At 35.9% G+C, this 18,415-nt stretch overlaps 2 protein-coding genes across 2 annotated transcripts in view; both read right to left on the reverse strand.

The window, feature by feature from the left end:
* The window catches only part of LOC109043549 (uncharacterized), a 54,418-nt gene extending 50,727 nt beyond the window's left edge, over nt 1-3,691 (reverse strand). The window contains exon 1 of the mRNA XM_072296905.1: nt 3,563-3,691. The gene's annotated coding sequence lies outside the window, so the exon portion shown is untranslated. The remainder of the gene's footprint in view (nt 1-3,562) is intronic.
* CenB1A (Centaurin beta 1A) lies at nt 1,691-18,276 on the reverse strand. Its single transcript, XM_019060762.2, has 15 exons — nt 18,090-18,276; nt 16,464-16,521; nt 15,463-15,695; nt 14,111-14,336; nt 13,172-13,267; nt 12,612-12,825; nt 12,087-12,192; nt 11,626-11,790; nt 11,040-11,146; nt 10,306-10,495; nt 8,248-8,789; nt 7,210-7,376; nt 5,844-5,943; nt 4,447-4,567; nt 1,691-3,789 (listed from the first exon to the last, which is right to left on the reverse strand). The coding sequence occupies exons 1-15, from the start codon at nt 18,140-18,142 to the stop codon at nt 3,651-3,653; spliced, it is 2,517 nt and encodes an 838-aa protein (XP_018916307.2). The 5' UTR covers nt 18,143-18,276; the 3' UTR covers nt 1,691-3,650.
* Between the last annotated feature and the right edge of the window lie 139 nt (nt 18,277-18,415).

The following is an 18,415-nucleotide window of genomic DNA, read 5'->3' on the forward strand; positions in this document are numbered from 1 at the left end:
CATCCAAGAGTATACGGAAAAATGCTGCATTAATTTTCTCTGTCCGCGCAGATTTCCCGCCACGCGCCGCTCGGCCGCTCGTCAGGTGCAACGGCCAATCTGCGTTGAGCACAGTTACAAAATCGAAATGAAAATTCGAAAATTCTAAGCCTATCCGAGGCCGCGGCGCGATCGGTTAAGGAGTTACTTTTGGAGATTGCTATGAAAATATGAAGCACAGAGCTCAGTTTTGTTTTAACTAGTTAGGTTTTTTTTTTTATTTAAAAAAAAAAAAAAGAAAATTAATATTTTGATGTTTATTTTGGTTTTCAAGAACAGAGAAACAACTTAAAACGGGACTAAGGCAGCAAATAATAAAAGGAAACACATAAAATAAAATAAGATACCCGGACGTTTCGCAGGGATCACACCCGCATTATCAACCGGCAAAACAAGAAAAATTAAAAGAAAAGACACTATGAGCCTCACCGTTGTCATTGTCCCGTTTTAAGTTGTTTCTCTATTAATGTTTCGGGCCGATTAAGTTGTGTTTTCAAGAACAAATCTGATGGAAGAACCAAGCTGAGACTTCTGAATATATCTACAGGAGAAACCAATCTCAAACCTTCAAATAGTTTACATGAATAGTTTACTTAAGTAAATATGGAATGACGCCAAGTTCCGAGAATACTGAAAATGAAAACGAATTACCTTCTATATTGAAGAAATTTGTTAAAACTAGTTAGTAAAAATAAGTGTTTTCCATGGCTATTGCTGATTCTAATCGACACACCTGAATGGAAAATCATCAGAAGCCGTATCAAAAGTTTGTGTGCATCTGTATTTGTAAAATATCCATGGCTCCGACATCTAATCACTTCAAAATCGTTGAAACACTGAAAAAAGACTATAGCACTCAATAATCCTTTAAATTTTCAAAAGAGAGAACCAAATAACTGTTTTAACGGTTATTTTAATCTTCGAGAGACTCACTGAAAGCATAAAAAACGAGTTTGAAACCAAACATAGACTCATATAGAATGAGAGATCTGTCTCAAATCATACCCAAATTTTCTTGGAAGAACCTGAAAAGACCCGATATTTAAGGAAACTCCAATATTTTGCTTTCAGGAGTAAAGCTGATATTATTACCTTGATTTTTTACGTCAGTAGAACTCTCCTCTCCCTCTGAGAGGGAAAAAATAGGTACTGCTTGATTTCACCACAATGTAAACCAAAGAGCCTTCCGAGGAAAGAAAACTTTTATTCCTACAATCATGGCTCTTATTTGATAGAATCCAGGCCATATAAGTTTACGCACTTCTAGACTGTGACAGAGGATCATGTGACGTCAGTTTAGCATTGAAAGTAAATGCAAGAATCAAGATAGCAGATCCTCTGTCACAGTCAAAAAGTGCTTAAACTTATTGGGGGAGGACTCTGTAAATAGCTTTTCATTTTCAATGTTTAAAAAATATCTTATTTCTAGATCTTACATTTGGAATGAGTTTAATAGAGAGGAATCATGTACTTAGATATACTTAAAAGAGCACCTATTCCAATCTAGGAATCAATGACAAATATACTATGACTGAAGTAAGCAAAAAATAGGTACCTTTCCAGCTGGAACCTCAGTCCACTTATTTATCATAAAAACTTTTACAGCAAATGTTAGCATAATAACAAAAAGCATTGATATCTATTGGCAATATATAGCAATATTAAAAGTTACTCTATTTCAATAAACTAACATTGTGAATACGAATGTCCATACAAGTCAACGAAGTACACTCTTCAGAAGTAAGAGCTTACTTAAATGCTTCAAATTAAAACGCAGGCATTAAAAAGTAACATTCTTGATCAAAACATGCATTGGTAAAAAAATAAAACTTAGAATGTAATGAGTTGATATGATTTTCAAATATTATAACTTATTAAAAAATGATTACACATTGTAAAAATTAAAAATAAAAAAGATGATCGATCATTCAGAGGAGAAAGCACTTAAATCTCATTGCAAGTGCCACTTCAACAAACCCATATCAACATGATGGGGTAATCTTTGATTTTTATAGCCTATTGTTCCTTCTGTCCAAATTAGTCTGGTTTCTTAGCGGCAAGATTCTGACACTATCACCTTCCAGCCTAAGTATCACAAGCATCATTGTTGACTAATTAGAATATCGAATGAATTATTTTGGTTCGTGACTCTTTGAGTTAAAAAAAACAATTCAGCTTCAATCGTTATTTTTTACAGGTAGCAGAACATCTGCATATCCTTCACTATTTGGATTAAATTTTTAAAAAAAGAAGTAAAAACCAGTTTGTCACAAGCGCCATGCTATGAGGTCTAAAAACAGTTAATCACAAGCGGCATGAGGTCTAAAAACAGGGTATTGCCAGTGCAAAATTGGACACTTAACTTGACTTTCCCTCACAAATTTTATTCAAACCAGTTGGTAGGAGTGATTCTGTACATGTATTAAAAATTTCAAATCTCTGTTATGTTTATAACAACTGTGATGAACTTTTTCCGTTTTACATCAGTCTCACAGTTCAATTGAACCAAAGTATAATGGAAAAAACCAAGAAACAAATCAACTGAATATCCAAAAGCCTGAAAAAATGTTTTTGTATAGAGCTTGAATTAAAGTACTTGCACTCTAATTTAAGATTCTGATGAAACATCAGAAGCAGTGTGTTTTTTCATTTAACTTTGGTTTAAACGAACCATGCACTGATGGTAAACAGAAAAATAGAAAAACAAAACCAGATTAATTTGAACCACGAAATGAGTAAAAAATATAATGGGGCTGTCGCAAGAACCAATAATTGCCTTGAAAATAAGTTTATAAATGATGAATTTTTGCATGAAACCCGCTTTTGAGCTTTCAAGAGCTAAAAACAGGTTTTCTGACTGAGAGATAGGCCTGAAGTTGAATACTTCAAAGGACATTTTTCATTGGCCCAAGGCTTAGGACATTATACGAGGCGACAACCCATGGTTTCAACAACCTTGAATCAAATGCAACACGGCTACCCTGTAATTTAAATTAAGAACAAATATTTTCATTTAAAAAAAAAATAACCACTTCAAACAGCCATTATATTGGAAGCACGGTCGAGATACATGACCTCTCTTTACAAGTGCAACCTGAGAATAAATAAAAAAATGCAAGTAAAAGGATACTTGGCGGTTAATTCTTCTTACAAGGTCACAAAATCTGTAGGTGCAATATTTTTCTGTTCGAAACAGACTTGGATTTTTGGCGATTTCACAAGTATTTTTTCGGCTAAAATTTGATGAAATAAAAAACAGAAAAATGCAGGCTTTCTCATTTTCCACATAGAAGGGAGTTGAAAATACTGAGCAACAGCCCCATTGAGTACAGAATAAATTAACAGAATGTATACAAAACAACGATAATTATTACAAGGAAAGCTGATATGAGTACCGAAATTTATGAGGCAACTGAGTCTTTGCCAAACTGTTAAAACATATATATTTGGGTACTTAAAACAGTCAGGCAAACCTTCAAAACTTTCAAAAACTTTTGAAGGATTGATAACACACAAACATTACCTAAAACACTCCAAGGCAAAATGCGGGCACTTTCAAAGGCAGGATTTGCAAATAGACTTCTAAATATCACAGTGAAGGCAATTGTACTTTACGAACTATCTTGAATCATTTCATTTGGCGAGTTAGCGGCACGTAGAGAGAAATCTTGGAAAACATCATTGAAGGTATCATCACTAGCGCCTTGCTCCGATTCCTTCATCTCTTCATTCAATCTACCTAACCGTAATCTGAAAAAAGACAAAAAATAATGGAATTTTTGTTGCCAGGGTTTTTTATTTATCTAAAATTTCATGCATTCACCAAGACACTATGGCTCTAATGTTCGATTGATTATTCAAACATTGTACAACTAATGAGAAAACGATAGCTCAGCTCTAAAAGATCTTTCTCAGTTTGTAACATTGCAAATTTCCTTTCATACGAGGGGAATATACCATATCATATCATATCATATGCAATATCAGTAGTACTGATATTGCAGCTACAAGCAAGCAACGTGAACATTTGATCTCACAACAAGACGAGCATAACCGAATCACACGTTATGTCATAAATTTTCATAGAAATTTAAGCAAACAATTAATTTTCAAGTAAAACACTTTTTTAAGAAAATCAGATAATCAGATATACAGAATAACTATTTTAATTCACTTAGGCTTAATTCTGCTGGTATTATTTTTCTTTTTAAATGAAAAGAACCAACTTTGTCCCTTGAATCTTCACAAATAATCCTTTACTCGAAGAAAAAATATCACAAAAGTTTTCACGCAATAACATCTTTCACCCTCCTAGTTTAATGGTTGGTCCAACTATAATTCTAGAGAGAGAGCTGAATAAGGCAATTAGGAAAAAAGTGTCACTGAAACGCATATTACTTTACTTACAAGGTAACTATATCTGCATTAACTTGATTGACAGCAATAGCCAGTGGTAAGTCTCCATCATTATCCTCTATGTGCTGATCAGCGCGATGCTTCAATAGAAGACATACTTGAGCTGTATGACCTGAGACACAAAACGCATCATGTAAGGAAAAATACTGATGAAGATGAATGAAAACAATGGGACAAACAAACCAGAGATAGATGTACAGTAACCAAACTGATTTGGACTGGTCTAATTGCTTATAGAAGTACATAAATCTTCTAATTCATTAGCACAGACAAGAAAAAAAAACACCAATAATGTGGCCTGAATATTGTAAGTAACAGGTAGTAAAATTAAAAAAATTAAGAGAGACACTCTTGTAAATGAGAAAATTCTCAAATAAATAAAAGGTTAGAGATCCAAGTACAAAATGCTAAAAACAACAAGACACAGAAATACCTCAGTCAGTACAGCATTCCGACGTAAACTCTTAAAGATAGAAACTCTCAAAGGGACAATATCAGTTTGTGTGCGTAAAGCATCGGAGCAAGATGCAACAAAGCAGTTACAGCATTTATTTTCAGCAACAACACAACATTTGGTCATCATACTGAAAAGTTCTGGTTCTTTTTGATTATTATTTACTTCATTTGCCATCTCTTGCTATAATCTTCCCTGTCTCCAAGAAAACTCAGGAGTCCAAGGACGAGCAGTATGTGTCTCAGCTCTTTGGCAAAAGAGAGATGGCTCTCCTTTGTAAAAAATCTTAAGTCCTGTGATGTTCCCATGGGAACCATATACATATAAATTGTTGCGTTACGATGTTTTTCAAAATAACGTTTTCTCAGAAACGACGTTTGAATTTTTTCGTCCTGTACAAGGAGAAACGTATTATTGGGTAATTGGCGCGCCGAGTTGGCAACAAAGAAAAGTGACCACTGTTGCAGAGAGCTGTCTGTGATAAAGTTCGTGAGGAGTTGCATTTGCAGTGTGTAAATCAGTCTTCGGCCGCCGTTTTCAATATTTTGATTTTTGATATTTATATGAAAGCAGAGTTTGGAAGCTTTTCATCAACCCTGCCCTGTTATGTCATCAAAAAATTTCAAGAAATTAAATTTCGGGATGTAGTGAAACAACGCTCTAAAACGTTGTTTCAAATTGACGTTTATCCGGAAGCAACTTTTGATTTACTCATTCCCCTTCAGAAATGTTATAACAAGGGATGACTGTATCATGATTAGGAGTTAATTTGAGCATTTCTGTTTCCCAAATTGTACTTTCATGAAGAGGAAATATAAATCAGAATGCTTAAATTCATCATTCCTCCAGTGATCCATTAGGAATAATTTGATTGGGACCATAGCTGGTAACTGATAATTTTCTCGAAAGTGGCCACATGTAAAGATAAAAATACCTCTGAGTGTAGCGAGATGCAGTGGCGTCTTCCCATCATCATCTTGAGCATTAATTTTTACACCGTTCAGAAGAAGATATTCACAAGCCATGACTGATCCCTGGGAAAGAAGAAAACATGCATAATTACAGAGGGTTAACAGATGAGGTGAAATGAATTATGACAGATAAAGATACAGGCTGTCATTAGAAGCTTTGATACAATATGTGGGAGTAAGAATATAGTATAGCCTCAGTACAGATGAAAATTTGCAAAGAGGATTTTCACAAGGGAGAATCAATACATGAAACAGGTGGCATTTGGTCAGAAGCGAAAATGTTAATTTAAACAAAGAGGAAACAAGAGCTTCAATATTAATTGCAGGATGAGTCGCACCTCCTACTTTTACGAGTCGCCTCTGATTGGCGAGCTCTCATGGAATATAACACAGGGTTCATTTTTCATCGAAAATATCTCGAAAACAAGGAAAAATTTGTAAGTTGAAAATTTCAGATATCGATTTTCCTGATTTTTCTGAAGAGATTCACGGGTAATACATGACACTTTTTTTTATAACACATTGAACAGTTCAACCTGGAACTTTACTTTTTCATGACACCTAAGTGTCATATTTCAAGTTGAAAGAGCGAAATTCAAGGTCGAACTGTTCCGTGTGTTTAAGAAAAAAGCGCCACGTTCAAAAAAATCAGGAAAATCGATTTCTGAAATTTTCAACTTACAAATTTTTCCTTATTTTCGAGATATTTTTGATGAAAAATGAACCCCATGTTATACTTCATGAGGACCCCAGAAAGTGGGCACCAGGCATATCAGTGAATCAGAGGCAACTCATAAAAGTAGGGCGTGCCACTCGCCCCGTGATTAATACTGCAGCTCTTGTTTTCTATTTGCATTTGAACTGGTAAAATAAGGAAGAACTTCATTGAATTTTACAAAAGATTTGGAGGACTGACAGTGGACAGAAGTGTCCACCTTGTACAGTACTAATCTTTACAGAGAGTTGTAACAATTAATGCAAAAAAATTTCTAAACCTAAATGTGTCTTTATAGAAAAGAAACCGCTTCCTGAGATTGGCATTGCCAACCATTAGTACTGTTCTTTTAGTGATTAAACTTTTCCCTCAATAAGAGGAAAGGATCTTTAATACATTTCTTACAGCAAATTTCTTAAAAATATATTAACACTACAAAAAATTTTGCTCCCATGACATCATCAACGGGTGTCTTAATGAGTCATCAGCCAGAAAAAGTCAAAATACGGGAGTAAGCCCTGAGGAAATAAATGCTCCATGCAACCAAGGGGGAGGGGAGAAAATAGCAAGTAAAAAGTAGGACTAAAGTTTTCTCAAAAAAAAAAAAAACTTACACTTAGCACAGCCTGGTGTAAATGCGTTCTCCCTTTGTCATCTTTATTGCACCAAAATTTATTTGCCCCAAGCGCTAGAGCATAGCACATGACAGGTAAATTGTGAGCTAATGATGCCCTGTATAATAAAAGATCTGGTTCCAACTTTGATATGTCCTCTTCATTGACTGGAAAAAAAGGAGGGTACATTAACATTCGATGAATTGTTCTCCCGATCTTGGAGCAAAATTATTATACATCAAAAACAGGGATAAAACTAGAACAAGATCCTTGAATATCAACTACTAAATTAAAACAAAATTCACTGTGTGTTGTGAACAGAGGCTCTTAAAAGCACTGAGTTGGAATGAATTTGCCGTACAATTTTCAAACCAGACTTTGCTTCAACAAAAACCTAGGTTATCATGGCATTCCGATGTTCATAAAACGTGTGACATATAAATATGTGGTTATTCTTATTTCCCTCCCTGTCTCTGTCTGGTGTCTGTATTCCTATTGGGGGATCCGGTCATATGACTCGATACACCAATGGAAGAGCTGGATACCAGGGAGAGAGAGGGACGGTTACGAGGACGCCATACTTAAGTTACTTCGGTCTTAGCGTGCAGACGGTTCAGTGCTCTTTTTCAAGGTGTGAGAATCTTTTGTGGGGGAAAATCACTCCTAAGGTGATTTTCTTTATGTGATTTCGTTTTTGTGTGTTCGGGCCGGACGGCGAGCCGTTCATCTTCATTCCTATCTCAGTTGTTATTCTTTTCATGTTTCCGTGTTCTTCGACTGCTATTGCAGCACCATCTCAAACGTTTCGCAAAACCTTTCACAAACCTTCAATATGGCCATGTGAGAAGATGAACATGCATATTTGAGCTATAAAAATCGATAATGGCTTTATGTCACTATTACCAAGTTCTACAGGTAAAATGAAAAAACAGAAAAAAATCTGTTCAGGAAAAAAAATTATCATCATGACTTCCCAAAAAAGGTCACTATAACAAAATTCAGGAGAGATGAAAAAAATAAAAAATTATCATGACTTACCAAAAGAGGTATTGTTTTCATCCTCGCAACTTGAATCATCGCTACTGACGGATATTGTATCGTCTAATGTTTGAGGCCCAACATGACCATCAAAAAGAATGAGAGTGTCCTTTCCATTGCTAATATTTGACACTCCTATCGATGATATGACATCAGGTTTTGTCAACTTATCACACTTGCGCTCCGTTATATCTATTAGTTCAGGTTTCTGTACGATTTCCATGAGTTCTTCTTTTAAACTGCTCAAACTTGACATTGAGTCTTGGAATGAGGTAGTGAGTGTTTCTCTGGCAGGGGTGTCCACGTGTTCTGATGAACTTTGTTCAGAATTTTTACTTAAGTCAAAGTTTTCCTCTATTGTTTTAGTGCTAATTTTGTCTTCTCTACTACGCGGTCTTCTTCTCAATTTTCGGACGCTCCATTTTCGAGAAACTTTCAGGTTAAGTTTTGATGAGTTTAAAGCCTCTTTCCCTTGAATGTTCAATTGCTTCACAAACAATTTTTCTTCATATTTGGCTCTGATCCAGGCTTCTCGTACAGCACTATAAAAGAAATGAAATTACTTCTAAAATTCATGATTTTCTAGTTTCCTGAGTATTTTTTAGGAGAACTGATAAAATACAGTGGAGAATAAATGATTTAGACTGTCAGTATACAGATGATCTTAAAAGTATAACCTGACCAGAAATTAGGAGAAAAATAAAATTTGAAAAAAAAAAAATGTCTACAGTCAAAATTCTAGTATATCTATGAAAAAAAGAAAGAAAGAATGGAAGTTTAATCGAATGGCTGAGACTAAAATCAATTTACGTCAACATAACATGGTGCCTAATTTTCTCCCATGCTTCATTTTTTTTTACAGTGAAAAAAAATTGCACTAGAATATTCTTGAAAAGTTTACAAATTTAAGAAATTAAAGAGAGAGAGAGAAAAAAGTAAAATATCAATATTTTTGGTTCAATGAATGAGTTAAAACTTTGCTTCAAAGACATTTTCATCCAACTATTAAATCATAACCGTAATTGGGGCATTCTTCAGTAAAAGGGCTTAAAAGGATTTTTGATTTCGAGAAACGGAAGTTGGAACGTTTGAGTTGCTGCAACCCAGGAAGTCCTCGTTTTTTCGAAAAGTACAAACGAGCTTACAAAAGAACATTTTAAGAATGCATACACCAAATACTAATTTAATTCCACTATTTTTTACAAAGTTACAGAGTTCTAAAAAAGTTCATGTAAAATTCCTTCTGACGGAGAACAACCTTGGTGACATTTTTTTAGGGCCTTGGTTTGATGAGTATCAACTGAAATACTTTTTGATCTTGTATTTATTGCGAAATAAAACAAATCTTCCGTGAATAAAAAAAGTGCTGTTGCCAAGAAATAAAATGAAGAGTCCATCTGACAACTATCTGCAGGCTAATTATTGAAATTCATAGACAAAGAGGACATTAGGAGTACAGAGCAATCCTTTTGGTTAAAATGAGTGGTTCCTATAGCCTAAGGCAGAAAATAATAGACTAATGATAAGGTCTTTCAAAGGTTAGTGAGTCTATTACCTACCTCCTTTGTCCATTGCACTCACCCGCTTCCACCAATAGGATCTTTCCATATCCCTTTTGTCTTCTATGTCTATAACTTTGTCTATCAATTTCAATAATTGGCCCACTGGCTGAGTGCGCCTTTCAAAGGCTATTTTTTTTATCCTTTCCCTTAAACTTTTAGTAAGTTCATGTTCATGAATGTCCTACTTCTTCAGGATTCCAAAATCCTGTTTGCTTAAAACAGAGCGCATGGCAGCATGGGTCTTTATACCAAAGGATACCTTGCTTGTTAGGCACCAATTTTCTGTACAAATAGTAATGTAAGGAGTAAATTTTAGATTTTTCCTCAGAATGCATTAAGACTTTAGAGCAGCTTTACATGAGTGACTCCTCTTTAAATCTAAAAACAGTCTAAAACACCAATTGGTTCAAAGAGAGGTTGATCATCCTTTGATGCACATTAAGATGAAGTATGAATACAGGTAACTCCAAAACTATACGGATAAAATTCAACTTACTTGGTACTCTTTGGCGTTGGTTTTTCTAAAAAGAGCTCTGGCTGATCAACCTCCGCTTCATAGATGCTATTGATAACTTTGTTTCCAAGTTCAGCCATTACACGAAGCATTTCAGGTTCCCAGTCGTCCAAGGTGATGGACCGCACTTTACTGTGATGGACTCCCAAACCTCTATGGACTCCGCTACATTCTTCATTTTGAAATACAAGACAAGCATTTCAATACAACATTTCAAATTGTATGAGTACTCAATTGCTATCAGAGGTAAGGCTGTTTACTTGTACATTACAAAAACGTTAAAAAATCATTATTCTTAAATTTCACGCTAGTGGCTCAGAATGCAGTCGTAATGATCACTGACCCGAAGTGACTACTAGTGAGATTTTAGAGTGTAGGTTACATAACTTATCGTGTTGTACAACTTGTGTGTACAACACTGAGATTCAGACTGAAATGTTCGGAAATATTTTGAGAGGATACCTATTAAGCCCTTGCGATTCTAAGAGGATCGAAGATAATAGAAGGAAGAGAGTATTCTCACCATAAAAATGTTAAAGACTTTCCTGCTGCATATCTCTCATCATCATTGATGCTGTAAAATAGAGCATCTTTCATGCCATTTCTTGAAGGGCTTCAGCAGCAGCAATATTTTGACATATATTTAAAAATGTTTAGAAAAAAGAAAAAAGAAAGAAAATACAACTGAAATTATAAAGAATATGTAAAATAGGTACCGATGCATAGAGTGATTCCCAGGTTGATACTTGCCCACTTGGGATTGCCCTCACCACAGTCACAGCAGGTATCATTTCCTGGTATTTTCAATAATCCTTCCCAGATTCTGAAAAAAGTAAGTAAGTGTTTGTTAAAGAATCAGAAAAAAAGATCAGTGTAAAAATCAGAAATTAACCTTAGTAGTTTACTGCTTTCCGTAGTTAAAAGCTCCAAAATCTGCTAGTGAGAAGCTCCTTTCGATATAGTAAGAAGCTAACCAAATTATTGACTGCTCAATCCTTTCGTGGATTTTATCTCTAAGAGCCTCACTTTTTAGAGGTGACGACAAATTCACTTTTACCACTTTTTCGAGTCCTCATGCTCTCAACTCAGTGTGACTAATCAAGGAGGGTTGTCAGATTAGAAACCAGATGTTCTCAGTTCCTGGTCCACTGTGCATCTCCAAGTCATTGCAAAGTTATGACATCAGTCCTGAACTTTTGAGACACTCGATGTGTAATAGTTAAAACCAACCAACATAAATATCTGAACCAAAAAAAATATTAATCAACCGACAAAAATAATAAATTAACCAGAAAAACTTACTTGGTACGACGTTGTTTGTTCTTGCAATTGCTTTGAGATGTGTTGAGAGTGGAATGCGTGTTTTTGCCATAAGAGCTTGACTGAATTGCAGCACCTATTTCTTGTTGTAAACTATTTATCCATGCGCGATATCCCTCGGCAGATTCTGCTTGCAACATGTGACTCCTACAAGACAAGAAAGTTGATAAATAAAAGAGAGATAATAATTTCCTTCATTAAAGTCCCTTCAGTTACTGTTTGTCAAAAATTAGTGGACTAGTATTCATATTCCTGGGTCAATCTAAGTTCTCTTTTCTTTTCATCAAGTTCTATGAAAATACATGTTTAAAAAACTAATTTTTTTCTCATTCAGAACGCAGCACATTTTTCTAAATGAGATTTCCTTCTGAGATGGCCTATTCAGGAAATATATATTTTATGAGTAGAGATTCAAGCCTTAAATGTTGTTGAAAAGTGCGTACTTGGTTGGCGAGATAACTTCAAAACAGAACCGGCGTTCAGAGTCAGATGCAGGCCTCACTGAGCACAACCGCAGATCTTCTTCCATTACTGTTGCTTGTTCCTCTCCTAATTTGAAGACCAAAAAAAAAAAAAAACAAAGACTGAATTATGACTACATTATGATTATAAAATAATATTTCAGGGTAAAGCAGTATTTATGTTGAATGTTAACAATTGAAAACCTGCATAACTATTGACTGTTCTGGTATTTTATTTTTTATTTGTTTTTTAGGGAGGGGGGGGGATTAATCGGATTATTCCATACGATCCCAGTTTTAAAAGGATTGATGCTAAAATGATTGACCCTTGAACTGGTGACTCTACATGAACGTTGGGGAGTCATATAGATAGGTAGTCACCCTCAAGAAATCGACACAAAAAGTTCTGCATAAAATTTTGATGAGCAAAAGTATGTTGAGGTGCGTCAGTTTCTCCCTGTCTAAAGATCCACTACAGGACGTTTCAATTATGAGAAATACACTGACCTGTCCGTTTTCTGTAAACTAGTTTGTTATCACAAAGATAAAACCACCGTCGATTCCAGGTTTTGAAAGCATTGGAAGCTCTTTTGAATAGGTAGCCCTCCATTTTAGTGCCAGAATCAGTAGAGTATGAAACCAGGTCTTCTTTATTGACCAATGCATGAAAGTGATCGAGTTGTTTCTCATGATGTGAAGTGTCCAACTGCAATTTTGTTACCTGTGTAAAAATTAAACATTATAAGACTTTGAAATTACTCTTGCATCTCTTGTTGGACTCATATGTTCTCACAGCACCATAATAATAACACCAAAACAAGGCAAAACATGGTGAATGGTTGAGAAAATTTCAAGACTAGGCTTGAAAAAATATTCAGCCTAAAGTTTGCATGTAAACGCCTTCAAAATCGCTAGCAGTGGGCGTTCATACATATCTGAAATCAGTTTGGCAGTGACAGTCTCATTAACCCAATGAGGCGCCATGGAAAGACTTTGATGTCAGGCAGATGGATCCTAACCTTATCTACAAAATTTTAATGTATGTTTGGCCTCTAAATTTTCCTCACCTCATCCGCTATTTGTTTCAGAAGAGGATGTAGTCCCTCACTTAAATCATAGCTTTGATGATAGTATGTGCTGCAAGCCTGTAGATATGACAGAAGCTGAAACAAAAACAAAATCTTGATTCATATTCAGAGCTGAAAAGATCTTAAAGCTTTCAGAGAAACTTAAAACTTCGGAGAGCACATAGCCCTATGACAGTCCGGGTATGAGCTGGCCAAATACGACAGGTAGATACAGAAATCCACCTGTGGACCAAAACAATGGGGGAGTGGGATTAATCTTTTTGTTGCATTGAATAAAACCAAATTAAGAGGATAATCAAGAGTATAATGGTGAGTACGATTAATAGGATAATATTTTGCCAATTATTGTCAGTTGGTGGTCTGAACAAAAGAAAAAATAACCATTAAAATCTAAGATGGTAGGTTGCAAACCTATATGAATTGACCAGAGACAAGAGACCCTCCACTCGTATCTCAGCTGTGGTGAGAGCTTTTACTTTCAGGACTTCAACATTAAACTGTTGACTTACCTGCATGGTTGATGTATAACAAAGTGTTGGTAGTTTTGTTTTCCACACAAACCGAAGTTTAGAAAACTTGTTTGGCTCATGACGTCACCTGAAGCTCATCATCCACCATGTAAGTAGGTCAACAGCCGAAAAAAGAGTGATGACTGTTGCTTCCATATATTGTCCATAAGGAAATGTTGAATCCTCGAAAGTAAAAGCTTCCACCTGTCACCAAGAAGCCAGTGAGGGTCTCTTGTCTCTGGAGTTGACATGGAATGACCCTGATACAGGTGTCGACACTTGACAGAGAAGTGGTAGGCTAGCTCAAGTCTTCATTCAGCGGCTTGTACTCATTCAAATGATCGTTACATGTAGACTAAAAGACAGATGTAAATAATATAACTATCAAAGAACCAAAATCAAAGCTTACTGTTGAAAGAACTTCATGACTTTTACGAGAATTCAGTTTTGTGACGCAATGCAAATGGTCCAGGGCGGTATGTCGAAAGCAAGCGCGGGTAGCAGCCAGTATGTTCAAGGTCTCTTCAATTTCTTGAGGGCGGGATTTGGGAGCTTGAGCATTTCGCATCAGAGCAGTATCCAAGTCAGTTGAAATTTTATCAAAGTGATGCCTTGATTCTCTCATAACTTTCACGCTGTAACATGAGAAAAATTAAACATCAAAATCATTTATACAACCAGTAAAACTGAGTTAATTTCCTCAAATTTTACTCACATACAAGCCACTTTCACAGCGATTTCTGGCACTTTGCGACACCTAATTGCCACAGTGCATCTTTCCACAGCCCTTCAAAAAGTTGACACTATGCCCCTCAATCTGTTTCCTTAAATTTTACAATGATTTATACTGAAATAGAGCCCTATCTTAGTGCTGATAAGTACAGCTGCACGGTGAGACATGAGCTGTCGAGCATTTTACACATCTCAGGCACCATAATTTGTCAGCTTAAGCCCAGTCTTAACTTTGAGCTAATGTTCCACTTATTGGTCAGGGCCACCTTTCAAGGATGGAGATTGGAGGACATAGCGAGCTAAGATGTTAATTTGTGGTTGGTCTACTAAATGTTTACTGGAGACTAAGTTGTGGTCCAGTTCCTTGTAGTGCTTAGAATTCAGCCTGATGAGCAGTTTTATTGACACAGACCTGGAGATTTTGCATCGTGTTTATTATCTAAAATCACTTGAGTGAGTCCTCCGTATTTTTTAGTGCGGAAATTCGGAAGAATAGGACCAAATGCTTCCATATTATGAGGAGAGAAAAGGCTGTATAGGGAAATCTGATAGTTCCTAAAAATAACTCAAAATACCTTAGGTCAGATGATATACTAGAAACTAAAAAAAGATCTAAATAGAGATGAATCTGTATAGAAATCAGTGTTCGAAACTCACAGACGCCAACATGACAAATGCACCTAAGAAATTGGTCATGGCGCCTAAAAAATGAAGGCTCTACGCCAATGTGGCCCCTGAAAATTGCCCCCCTCTCCCACCCCCCAAAAAATCCTAATTTTCCTGCTTGGTGATGTTTTGAAATTTCCCCTGATTACACATACTAGTTCTGTAACTAAAATATCTTGCGTCTAACTTTTCACTAAATGCGCTGTGATATACAGGCAAAAAGTCAATTTGCCCCCTAAAAAATCTTCAGTGGCTCCTAAAAATCGAGCTTGATGCGCAACATGGCTCCTGAAACTCAAAGGTGAGTTTCGAACACTGTAGAAATTAAACCTTAAGCAAGAAAAGAATTTAGGGACAACTTACTCTTTGAGAAAAGAGTTCAGATTCATCAAAATAGTTCTTGAAGCTTGATCAAGGAGTATCGTTAGATACTTATTCATTTCTTGCAGAGCATGAATCAATTTGTTCAAGTATGAGGTAGTGTCATGATCGGTTCGAAAACAAACGCTCAACTCCCAAAGACTATTAGCAAATAGAGACTGTTGCGCAACATAAGTTTTCCCAGCTTCAACCATGCTACTGCAAACTTTGACAACCTGTGGGAAGAAGATTTTACATATTAATAAAAAGTACTGTCTGGCTTGTTTGAATGGCACTGTGTTAAAATGGTGGTAATTTAAAATTCCTAACATTCAGAAAATGGCAAAAATATATTCTTCACCAAAATGCTCCTATGATTGTTGTCAGATGGGATTAACATGCCTTGAAAGGAAGCTTTGAGATGCACTACAAGTTTTGTGCCTATTAGGGAGAGGATGCAGACTCAAAAAGTGTAGATACACATGAAAGGTTCTGATGGTTTCAGCACGGCACCAAATGTCAGTCAACAACAAATCCCAGCACCAGCTGACAGGGTATTTTTAATATCCAAATCCGAAAAAAGTATTCAGGGACCCAGGCTACTATCCCTGGCTTCAGCCAAAGATATGCATGAATCAAATGCAATCAATCACTTTAAATCATCTGCACGCTCTGCCCTGAGCATAACAAAAGTTACATTAACTACGCATCGTGTCTAATACTCTTACGGTGTCAATCACCTCGACTTCTGTCAAATCACCAATTGGTATACTGTCTCACCCATGCAAAAAGTACCTGAGTAGTTCTAAGTGCCTATATTAGGTACGTTTTTAACATAATCTTTTCCCTTAAATTTTCAAAAATTAAAATCTACCATGTTTCATGGAATCCGAGTATTTCATTCAAATTCTGTGTTCCTTATTTTTGACCAAAAAAAAAAAAAAAAGTTTGGAATCAGCTAAGGTAAGATTGGGTTCCTGTAGTTGACACAGATGAAAACTGACCTTATCCAATCTTCCTTCCAGTAAATCAATATGGCTCTCTTGGTCTTCCAGAAATGCTCTGAAACAGAAATTGAGAAATTCTTTAGGAAAGTTCATGACAATAATTGGAAAAAGAGAGGTAAATACGCCAAATCAGTACCTGAGAAAAGTCAACCGGGAAAAAATTGGAAACTTTTATTCAGTAGAAGAAATTAAATTGTAATAAAGAAATTCTGTTCAAAAAACTTACATGAATAATTAAAAATGCAAGAGTCGTTCAGAGAGTAAATTTACCAATTCCATATCTTCAGGTCTAAGCTATGTAGAGAGAATCTAGAAAGAGTGTTAAAAAGCAATTAAGCAAAGTTTTCTGACACACTTTTAAATTTGGTCCAATAGAACTTAATAAAAGTGAGTTTTTCTCTAAGGCGAAGGACAGCTTGGGTCCAAAATTTTACGAAACTTAATCAATAAAGTGAGCAGCGTTTATTGCTTATCACAAGTAAATGACTAAACCAGCAACAACATGATGGTTGAAGTTCACGCAAAACATATGGGAGAGCATTCGTCAGTTAGAGAATTGCAGGATTGACTAGGTTTACTTTGATATCATTTCCATTGGAACATTAGGTAACCGAATTTTCAGCGTCAACTCTTCCTTGCTGACTGAATTTTTTATAATCCTTTACATTTTCTAGCGCCTCACCATTCATAAAGAAATCCTATCGAAGATGCACCATTTGGAAAAATACGCAGCCTTACTTAGCGACACCTTTAGTGTAAATGATGCTGAATTAAGTAGCCCTCCAATTTTATAATTTGGTGTCCACTTGGATCTACAAGGTAGTAAATAAGACAGTTTCAATCCTGTTTTAAACTCTAAGAGGTGGTTTAGGGAAACTTACGATTCAAAATAAGCATAATGGTTTGGGATTGGGACTAGAAATAAGTGGACTGGCAGGAGGTCAGAGCAACGAGTTGGCTGTCTAATTCTAAAAAAAATATTCGAAAAGTGGAGGGAAAGAAATGAGTAACAGGGCAAGAGTATGACCATATTTTTTCTGGATATACTATTAAGAGCTAATCCTTGAAACTAAATAAAAAAGTTGCCGTGGATCACAATTCAAAACGTACATTGGGGAGTCTCCCTAAATGAAAGGTGGGTGCACTGTAGCCCCTAACCCCAAATACTGCTCGCTACAGCTTGTCTAATCACCAAACCCACCGCACGCCACAGGAATCGCTACCTATCAATAACTGATGATACCAGTTCCTGAGATGAACAGAACACATACAAGATTCACAGACTACATCTCAGAAAGAGACAGAAGATCTTTAATCTTGTGTTAAGATTCACTGAAAGATTTAGGACAGCAGCAAGATAAAAGTCAGCATAATTGAAGCGAAAAAAGAGCTCGCTGTCAACAAAGAACACTGCATTGAACTGACTCCTTGTAGGGATCTATCACAACACGTACTGAGCATGAGAGATCAGGGAAAGAGAGCATCTGAGATCCATCCTGTGCATAAAAGCATTTACATTAATCATAATAGGATCACTTTTTCAGGAAATTGTAAAGGAAATAGGCTGGAGGATGAGTAATTTTCTGTCCTCATAATGTGGTACAGGCCTGAATTTGAACATACCTGAATTTTGGGGAATCTCTGAGGCATTCTTCAATTCCTAAATTAGAGAGCATCTTGAAAGAATAAATTTTCTTATAGAATGTTGAAATCCCCACAATAACAACTAATTAGAGATGGTAAATAATTTTTGGAGGAATGTTTGGACATTGCATCACACAACAACAGATAAGCCATAGAATAAACTAGATAACTTATTCTATGACAACTTTCGAGGTGGGCTATTTTCCAAATGCAACACCTGCAACACTCTTGCTGCTACATGTTGCAGGAGTTCATGTGAAGGCGCACTTGTACCCCCTTATCTATCTTACTTCTCCAGCCACAAG

This window comes from Bemisia tabaci, chromosome 2, assembly GCF_918797505.1.
Source record: "Bemisia tabaci chromosome 2, PGI_BMITA_v3".
Classification (NCBI taxonomy): domain Eukaryota; kingdom Metazoa; phylum Arthropoda; class Insecta; order Hemiptera; family Aleyrodidae; genus Bemisia; species Bemisia tabaci.

What these genes read in the sequence shown, in the direction of transcription:
- CenB1A (XM_019060762.2), bottom strand. Translation starts at nt 18,142, where the DNA reads ATGCTCTCTAATTTAGGAATTGAAGAATGCCTCAGAGATTCCCCAAAA. An exon ending in AACAAACAACGTCGTACCAA is followed by an intron (nt 11,147 to 11,625) that starts GTAAGTTTTTCT and finishes TACTTTTTTCAG; the next exon opens with AATCTGGGAAGGATTATTGA. An exon ending in AATGCAGATATAGTTACCTT is followed by an intron (nt 3,790 to 4,446) that starts GTAAGTAAAGTA and finishes GTCTTTTTTCAG; the next exon opens with ATTACGGTTAGGTAGATTGA.